The sequence below is a fragment of the Colobus angolensis genome, unplaced genomic scaffold (assembly GCF_000951035.1).
Source record: "Colobus angolensis palliatus isolate OR3802 unplaced genomic scaffold, Cang.pa_1.0 Scaffold287, whole genome shotgun sequence".
NCBI lineage: Eukaryota > Metazoa > Chordata > Mammalia > Primates > Cercopithecidae > Colobus > Colobus angolensis.
The window spans coordinates 1032409-1042587 of record NW_012116121.1 but is presented as its reverse complement, the minus strand read 5'-3'; the positions used below and the strand labels follow the sequence as shown (position 1 = coordinate 1042587).

The following is a 10179-nucleotide window of genomic DNA, read 5'->3' as shown; positions in this document are numbered from 1 at the left end:
TCCAGACTTGTCGTCTCATCACAGTGCCACCCTAACAACCCACACAATGGGGACGCCTGATGAGGCCAAGGCACCTACACAGGCCCACACCCTGCTAGAAAAGGTGGGATGGGTGCCCATGTCTACCCGACTTGGGAGTGTGTACTTTTCCCGCTATGTACAAGGCCCTTAATTCACAAAGGGGGAAATATGAGACAGATTCCTAAAACTCACACAATTTTGAAGAATGTATTCACCATCTGGTTCCCCTATGGTCCTCAACCATTTTCACGTTTATCTCAAGTCAGATTCCAAAGTATGTGGAGAGCAGCTGCTAATGACATATTTGTTAATTTTACTCTGCAGACATTATACAGTTCTATAATATAAAACGAATACAATGCTAAAATCTATTTCCTTTATTTACATGGCGTAAAATTTTCAATAACAAACATCTAATCATGAAAGATGGTGTTAAAGCAGAAATGCTGTCATGATTGAGTCAATAGGAGAACATAAAATATGCTGTATTTCATAATTTTTCCATAAGAAAATGCCTAGTTTGTTTAAACGCAACAAATACTGTATTAGATTCACTTTATAAACCATACACTCCTTCCTGTCTTTTGAACACATTCTGGAAGACAGCTGTGAAGAACAGAGTAGTGAGTCCACGCCATTCAACATCCATCAGAAACCTGCTTGCTTGCTTATTTTAATCATCTTGGGATCGATTATCTTCAATGATAATAGTTCTTCTAGGATAAGATTCAATTTCTACAAATATATATCGAAAATCATATTCACCACTTGCTCGGTTCTGAAAAAAATGTAGTGTTTCCAGGTATTATTTTCCTTTTCAGAACTTAAATAACACCGCGCTCAGAACCTCTGACCCCATGACCCACAATTCCCACACCTCTTTTACTTCCGCATACACCGTTCCTCGCTTCCCCGGCTCAGAGCCCTCAATGTAGAATTTCACACGCGTGTGTTTCAGCTCATCTTTTACATATTCAGTGAAACTGTCGAGAAAACGAAAGATCAGTCTAAGTTCCTTTCATTAAAAAATTTCCCCAGAGCTTCCTCTGAATTCAAGCCACGGTACCTGACGTGCTGCCGGCGACCCCGCCTTGTCACCTCCCCATAGCCTTTAACAGGCTCACCAAAGACAGCAATTACCTGCAGAACAAGGACAGTGCTTTATTTTGTGTTATTTTTTAAGCCTACTAAAGAAATAATTTCTAACAATCCAAATTATTTTAGGAAAAAAAAATCAGTAAGCATAGGACCTTTTCAAAAATGACCACTCCTGGCTCACGCCTGTAATCCCAGCACTTTGGGAGGCTGAGGCAGGAGGATGACGAGGTCAGGAGTTCAAGACTACCGTGGCCAACTAGGTGAAACCCCGTCTCTACTAAAAAATACAAAAATCAGCCAGGCGTGGTGGTGCGCATCTATAGTCCCAGCTACTCAGGAGGCTGAGGCAGGAGAATCGCTCAAACCCAGTGGGCAGAGGCTGCAGTGAGCCAAGATCGTGCCACTGCACTCCAGCCTGGGTGACAGTGAGACTCCATCTCAAAAAAAAAAAAAAACAAAAAACCAAACAAAAAATGACCACTCCAATAAGAAAACTGAAAAAAGGGTTATTATATCAAAATCATCCCATAAATGATTTAAACAAATATTTCATGCACACAGATTAAAATAGGTAGCTTTATGGTGTGACTTGTAGTTTCAGAACAACGTAGGTGAAATGACGCAGTTCCTGCTCCCCTTATAGAAAACAAACATAACCACACAGTTCAGATGTTTCTCTACTAACCCCTTATGGTTTGAAGACAAAATGTATGAACATTTTTCATGAAATTTAATTAATTAATAGCATCTAATACTAAAACTATGAGGCAAAAAAATTTTAAAGTCACTAAACACAGTGAGGAAAAAGAAAACAGGTAATAATGACATTTAAAATAAATCAGAGCTACAGGTGTGAATCCATTATTTCTAACGAGAAAATCCACATGAAGTAGAAATGTAGTTTTTATTGAATTCAAAATACAAATACTGTGGAGCCCCCCCAAAAATATAAATTTGATATTAAACTAAAAAAATTTGACCCTTAACTCTATGAAATTTATCTTATTTTGTCTGTTTGTGGAGTATCTTCAGTATCACATTTTCCAGGATAAAAAGAATATGTAAGATGATATTTCAGAATTGTATAGCACAGATAGAACAATTTACTTTAATCTATTAAACATATAAATATCAACACCCATCAAGATTTTGTTTTTCAAGCAAACACGGTACCCAGCAAAGAGAAGGGTACCCCTTAAACATGGTGACACAATTGTTAAAGTTTAATTATTATTTGTAGAGCTTTTTCAGGCAGCAAATTAAGTTATGACTTTAATAGTATCTCACTATTGTATATTCTGTAGAGTTTTTTGTTCAAAATGCTGAAAAATCTATGAAAGGCTGAGTTTGTGAATAAAACAGCAACTCTTCATCTCTTTCCAGAGACGCGTCCTAACATTTAATAAGGTTACACCCATAGGTACTTCCAGAGTCTGTAAAGAATGTTTCTTGTCAGATATAATTTGGATTCCCAATAACTATCATGGGAAACTTCCTAATTTCCTGGTTTTCACCTCTGAGATACTTTACCCTCCCTGCCTCTTTTTCCATGCTTACCACTGACTGTCCAGAGTTCAATGAAGAGAAATCAGTGGATTTAAAAGGAAAGATGCCAGAGATCATTAGCTTCTGAGGTTTCCACCCTGACACGATTAGAAGACCTGGTGGAACACTCAGAGCCGGGGCCCCAGGGCAGATCAGCACTGGGCTCTATACTGAGCACACTGTGGATTCAAATCTTTCTCCTCTTCAGGGGCTGCAAATGCGAGCTAGGACGTTAATCCTTGGTCTGTGTGAACAACACCCCTAATATTTATGATGATAATGGCAGACAGTTACCGGCTGTTATCTTTCAATGTGAATGAAGTTGGATTTCAATAAGTAATATTTTCAGTGCTGAAGCTTTCCATCAGGGAGTAAGAAATCTGGCACTTCGCAGGCCACACGACCATGAGGTCATGCATCAGGCTTTAAAAAGACTAGAAACTTACCATGAGTTTGGTATTTTGGTGTATTCTAAGAACTTAATATCTATGAACAACCAGCAAAATGACTCTCTTGTACAATTAGCATGAAAACATCTGTTCTCTTAAAGAACAAAGACCTAATAATGTAATGATAAGTCAACCATTATGTATTATTATGTGAACTTCACTAGCGTGAGAACTGGTTCTTGAATTCTGCCCACTTCCTCCTCCCAACTCATCAGAGTTCATGTAACTCAATCTTGAGAACTAACCTCGGGATGTGATCTGCATTTTTCTAAGGCTCTCCCATATATCTTGCTAGGACTGGATGAAGAAAAAAGTTCTTTGAAAATCGTGTAAAATAAGCCACCTGAAATCACAGAAAACAAAGATGACGCAAAGCAAGGACACCATAAAAAGCCCAGCTGAAAAGACATTCAAGGGCTTATACTTGCTGTTTTTTGCAACCTGTAATGCCGATTCCAAAAAGCACCACTATTAAATAGGTAAAATCTCTTCCGGCTTCTTTCACTGTAAAGAGAAAACACCAATGGGTTACGTGTGCCGGCTGGGGACAGGCATGCTTATATGCTGCTTTTGCGCTTCTTGTAAGAGAAAGGCAGCCTCCAGATCAAAGCAAGGGGTCTGCGTGTGCTCAGGGGCAGCTGTTTTGGAAACTCCCTGTGTGTTGGCGCCTCAGCAGAATTCTCAGAGCGGGGCTTGGGAATCTATGTTTTAATTCAGGATGAAGAAATCCTTTTAACAAGTGATCCAGTTCACAACTGCCATAGGTTAAGCAACACTGAACCAAGGTCTGCCACTCCCAGATCAGGAAGAGTGTTGGCTTTTGTCAACCGAATGGGTAAGGGACTGAATGGATCAAAATGGGTGTCAACTCTTAACAGTCAGTAACTAGCTCGAATGCCAGTCCCATCACACACTGACTGGTGTATGAAAACAGAATTGTGTTCAGAGCAGGAATTTGGTTGGCCAGAAAGATTTATGAATTAAACTTAGAAAATGAAGAATATGCACAGACCAGACATTTGTTTTCCCACACTAATAAAATATGTGCATATGGGTTAAACAGACGCTCTGAGAACTAGAGAAACTCAAGACAGTGTCAGGGGACAGCGTATATACGTATGTATAGCTATAAATAAATGTATTTGTATTATACAGAAATACATATACAAATATCCTTATTTGTCCCTATTACCCAAATCAGGTCATTGGTCCCAATACCCGAGATTCCCAATTGTCCCTCCCAACATTTCATTCCTGCCTTGCTTAGCATATCAGATGAGTCTTTCTATTTTTTCACTTACCAACAGCTACTGTATATCTACTATGTGTATCTTCATATATATGCAAAGAGCTATAACATTACACTTACACTACCTTAACTTTACAATTATGACTATGCTTTTCACCGATGCTGAGAAAGTGAGTCACCTCCTGGCATTATGTTTATAGACTAATTTATTCACCACATTAGCAATTCAGACTTCAGAAATATAAATCTTCAAAACATTTTTAAGAAAAAAACTTTTAGAAGAAAATTTTAACAGAGGTTGCTGTTATTTTCTATTCTGTATAAAAAGCTTCTATTACATTTATAAAACAAAATTGTTTAAAATAAGTCTTTAGCTAATACAATGCTTGTTTAAAAGTAGTCTTTAGCGTATCACGATCCTTCAAGTTTTCAGCAAGGTTCCCAACTTAGAAGACATTATTCAAATAATAAAAAGACCTCATCTGCCAAAGTCTGTGTAATTCATGGGACTGACTCAAACAGCTGTCACAAATCCAATTTCCCTTCCAAGGTTCAGGAGTTGGGGCTCACAACTCATTCCACTCTCAGTGTGGAATTTCAATAAATATTACCTGCCAGTTACGTGCCAAGTCCCAGGTTGAGAACACAGTAACAACTAATTAGTTCTAGTAAGTATCCTTATTTGTCCTTGTTACCCAAACCAGGTCACTGGTCCTAACACCTTGGATTTTTGACTGTCCGTTCCAAAAATTCACTCCTGCCTTGCTTAGGGTATCTGACAGGTCTTTTCCACTTATTTTGATAAACAACAGCTCCTGTATATCTGTTATATATAAAGCCCTGTGCTAAATATTCTCCATATTCTACACATTAAAAAAATTTCTGTTTGTTACTTTATAGCTGTCTCTAATGGAAGCTGCTCACTGTCTAACTTTCTCAACCCTATCAGACCTAATAGTTTCATGCAAAAAACCCTCCTGCCATTTACTTGCTTCTGCAATTCTCTACCCCTCCTGTAGTGGGTGCTGTGGTATGGGTGCTCCCAGCTGCAGGGAGCACTGGAAGCTGACAGTTGTCAGTTGAGCTCCTCTCTGGGCATTCCATAAGACAGCTTCCTCACTTAGGTCATGGCACATCCCTGGACCAGCCCATACTCAACGCCTGGTTGATGCAGAAGCGTAAGACTCAGCCCCCACATTAGGTAGAAGGACAGTGACTGGCCAGCTCAGCTTCAGAGGTCCCCAGAGCAGCAGCTGTGGCTCCAATTGCAAATGCACTTCAGCTTCTTCCTCTCCTCAGTCCTGCTTCCCTTACCCCCAAGATGTATTCTGAGAGCACTCCCTGATAAACCTCCTTACGTAAATCCCACTTCCCTGGGAAGCCAACCTACAACGGGTGCTACCGGGAGGGGTAAGCAGCTCTCAATTTGGATTTTGGAGCTGGCTCGCTGGCCACTGGCTGGCAATGAGGACCCTGTCCCTGGTGGTAGGGGGCTACTGACAGCACCTGTTATACAGCTGTAGGGCAGCTGATGCAGCTCTCACCAGTGGGGACCTGGGATGGAACACTGGTGGAAGGGAATGTACTGGCTGGTGTGTTATTCTGGGAGTTTAAGGGGAATCAGCAATTTTAAGGACTTACATCAGATGGCTGTGGCCAGGGCCATGGATAATCTGGGAGAGGGATGGTGAGATGATGTGTGTAACTAATCATCAGTGAAGGTGAGCGCCAAGGGCAGGAGCCTCCTCCCAGCAGAACAAGACTCAAATTACACCCAGAGGGCAGAAAATGCGGTGGTCAGGTCTGGGACGTAGTAAGCACTTCAGGGAGTTTGGCATTTTGAGCACATGAGACCTCCCACACCAAGGCCAGGGTCCTGATTCGGGAGGAAAGGGAATCTAAAGCTGGGTAGGGGGTCCTTGAGGTCAATGTGGTAAAAAAAATCTTGAATCCCCAGATTCTCCTGACCCCTCTAGCCCTGAAGGAGCTGCTCATTGTCTGGTTGACACTTCCTCCATCTTGGAAACTGGGCGAGGGGTGGGTGGGCGCTTCTGCCTAGCAAGATACGTGCTGCTCTCAGGAGGTCTCTCCACCTCCCCTCCCGGCCAAGTTACAACACAACCGGGCATGAGAAGGATGAGAAGGAACAATACTTGGAAGGAGCTGGAGGCCATCCCAGCAGCAGCCAGGGGAACATAGACCCCACTGCTTCTTAAGGGTGGTGTGTCAAGGCACAGAACCCAAAAGTGGCTGAGAGTTGATCAGCATGGGGCACACTCCTGTGATGAATTTAGCAAACAGGCAAGCACCCTGGGAATTGATATGCAGCTGGCTAGGTTTGCTCCTGGAAACTTCGAGACAGCGATGGTCCACATTAAGTAAAAGTGACAGAACAGCCATGGCAACCTGGAGGAAAGGCTCAACAGCCTCCAAGAATGGGGATGCTACCACAGATATAAGATACAAAGCCCGAAAACCCACCAGCTGACTATGTTCTTAGGAGGGACAGGAGGACACTGTATACCAAAGCCACAAGGAAGCCACAGTTACATCTTTATAGAGCAGGATGCCTGGACAGAAATGGAGATGAAAGAATTCTGAAGCAGAGACCAGGTTGGGGTGTTAAACAGAAGTCAAGGTGGGTGCCACCATCATAACTAACGGCATGGCTGGAGTGGCAGTCGGGAGTGTCTGACTTACAGAGGGCAACAGAGCTGACGACTAGAACAGTGTTCTCAAGAGGAAGACTCAAGGGCAGCAGACAAGGCTGCTTCTGAATTACACAGTCATGAGAAATTAACCTCAGATGATTCCTGAGGCTGAAGGCAGTTGCTCTAATGCAAAGCTCTGAACATTGCCCCGGTTTCTGGACCTGAACCAGTTTTCAAACCTGGACCCCATTTACTGAAGGAAAGTGTATGTGACTGACTACCCTGTCCTTCACCAGAAGGACCTATAGTTATCCACTTGGACATAGTCTGTTCTGACAGTGATATCCAAGGACCCAAAGAGTCACAATGACCCCCTGACTACCCCCCACCCCTCTGACAGCATGTAAGAAGCTCACAGCTGGGTCCAGGGACTTATCTGGTAATAATTTCCTTGATTTCCAAATGTATAAATCAAGGGGATGTACTGAGTAATTGGCAACAATAACTCCCACTTTAGTTCCTTTGGAAGTGGGTTAAGAGCTATCATAGTGGGAAAAGTCAAATGGAAGCCTCTGAAACTGCCCCAGTGACCAAGATAATAAATTAAAAACGGTATCACATCTATGGGGAATGGCAGAAAGAGTGCTATTCTTAGAGACCTTAGATACAACCATGGTGGTCGCTATCACAGTCCCTTGTAATTTACCAGTCTTCCTTTACAAAACACAAATAGGTGCTGGAGAATGACAGTAGTTAACTGCAAACTCAAACAAGTGGCAGCCAGGGTACACATGCAATACCACACATGGTAACTTTACAGGGGTGTGCATTAACACAATCTCATGGTATTGGCCATTGATTTGAAGAATGCCTTCTATTCAGAAGCAGCAGCAGGAGTAGTCCGTAGTAACACGAAACAGATAATAACAGTGTATGTTTATGATCCTGACCAGGATTTGCTAATTCTCTCACCCTCTGTCGTTACAGTCTTAAGGGAGTGAAACTTTCTGGACCTGGGCTGTCTAATGCAGTAGCCACTCGCCACTCATGGGTATTTCAGTTCAATTTTAAATTAATTAAAATTAAATCAATTCAGTTCTTCAGTAACATAATTTAGCAACATTTCAAGTGCTCAAAATAGCTACAAGTGGCCAGGAACTACCCAAATGGACAGCACAGATATAGGACATTTCTATGACTGCAGAAAATTTTATTTGAATAATGCTGTTCTGGACATTCAGCAGAATATCACATTTGTCTACTATGTTTACGCCATCATGTTAGAGCCCAGAAGTAACAAGTGGCAAGTGTGTTAGAAGCCTTGGTCAGACAAGCTGCAAGTGTGAGAGGTGGGTCCAACAAAGATGCAGAGGCTCACCAACACATGAGCCGACCTCGTGGGGCTAAACTGGGGTGTGCCAGGACATGCCCTCCCAAGTAAAAGACAATTGTACCCTATACCTCCTACCACAATGTTTCTTTGAATTCTAGACACAGCATATTCCGTATTTGGGAATGTTGCTCCCATCCATTCATTCAGCAACAAGGACTGTCACCTCTGAATGGGGTGCAGATCAGGGAAGGGGTCCTTAAGCAGGCCTGGCATGCAGTGCAAGCAGCAGCACTGTTGCCTAAGCCAGATTACCTGACACACATGCTGTTTGCCACTTCTATGCCTTTCACCTCTGCATACGGATTGTTTCTTCGTGCTGAACTATTACGAATGAAAAACTAGGTTTTTGGCATATTCAGCAGATTACAAAACAATTGGTAGAATATGATTCAATTTTTTGGGTTAAAAATTATTAAAAGGTATGTGTATGAAAGTGCAAAATGTTAAAAAAATAGTCATCTTTGTGTGGTATAATCAGGGGGTCTAAATTGCTTTGTCCTTTTTTTCCTACAAATCACATGCGAAATGAAGAAATTAAAAAAAAATCTTAAAATATCTGTGAACATATCTCTGACTTTCCCTGACAAATTACATTCCATCCTCCCTAGTTTATATGTTTTTCTATTATTGCAGGTAACATACGAAAGTTTTCCCTATTGATTATAAGTCAATAATCTCTCTCTCTCTTTTTATCCTATCCAATTACTCTTTATTATATGTAACACAGCCAATACAACTTGAGAAAAATTTCCCAAACATAACGAAAAAAAGTTATATCAAATTCAAGATCAACTTTCAATCTGAGTTCCAATCTGTGAAGAAAACTGTAGGTCTATATGTTCTAGTTCTAAATTATGTTTAAACGGCTTTTAAAAATTCATGTGAATTGCTTTTTCACCTTTAGTAGTGAACTTGGTGTAAAAGAGCATTGGCAGCTCTTGTCACGTCTGTTGAAAGACCAATCATTAAAGTACTCCTTTTTACCTTTTTGTGATGTTGGGACGGCGGTTCCCCCTCTTTGACTCCTGTGCACAGACATTTGTTTGCTGCTATCCTCCTTTGCTTTCCGGGGGCTCGGTCCCTGCGTCCAGATGGTTTTCTGGGTGACTCCAAGAATACATCTAGGTCGCACTGTTTTCTTTTGATATTGAAGCCCCCATCTCAAACTGGGCTCAGTCTTCAAGCAGGCTTTGTTAAGCACAATGTGGGGCAAAAGCAATCGCTTTGCCGAGGACCTGTGCAGCTTCTCCGTATACCGTATGGCTCGTAGAAAAGTACAAATCATGTTCACAGAAAATCGTTCCGCTTAGGGACGATGCTAACTACAATTAGTAAAGTTTTTGGGTTCACTACACATCTGGCTGGACACGTACTCAAACCTATACGTTTACATTACATGGCGTGTTAGGCAAAAACGTTGGCTTCAGCAGCATAAATGAAAACGAAAAATCTCCAGGGAGAACCTGATGTCTACCTTCCCTTCTGTCTTCTTTCTCTTTGAATCAACACGCTCTGATTACCTTCTGGGCTGACATTCACAGTGTCCCCGCCATGTCTTCGCAAAGTCACCTGGGAAACCCCCCCCCGTCTTCCTGGGAATAGTAGTTTGAAGACCTCGCTCTTAACTGTGATGCGGCAATGGGGCGCGCATAAGAGACTACATCTCCCACAATTCAAGGCGGCCAGAGCACGGCACAGGCCATTCCCGCGCACCCAGGCGCTTCCGCGCCCAACGCCTGCGCACACGCTGCGCGTCCTTGGAGAGGCGGGAAA

At 42.1% G+C, this 10179-nt stretch overlaps 1 protein-coding gene across 1 annotated transcript; it reads right to left on the bottom strand.

Annotated features, from left to right (window-relative positions):
- Positions 1–311: 311 nt before the first annotated feature.
- TIMM21 (translocase of inner mitochondrial membrane 21 homolog (yeast)) lies at positions 312–9994 on the bottom strand. The gene is made up of 6 exons (XM_011948915.1): positions 9391–9994; positions 3555–3617; positions 3359–3456; positions 1088–1161; positions 899–1004; positions 312–799 (listed from the first exon to the last, which is right to left on the bottom strand). The coding sequence occupies exons 1-6, from the start codon at positions 9689–9691 to the stop codon at positions 695–697; spliced, it is 747 nt and encodes a 248-aa protein (XP_011804305.1). The 5' UTR covers positions 9692–9994; the 3' UTR covers positions 312–694.
- Positions 9995–10179: the final 185 nt, after the last annotated feature.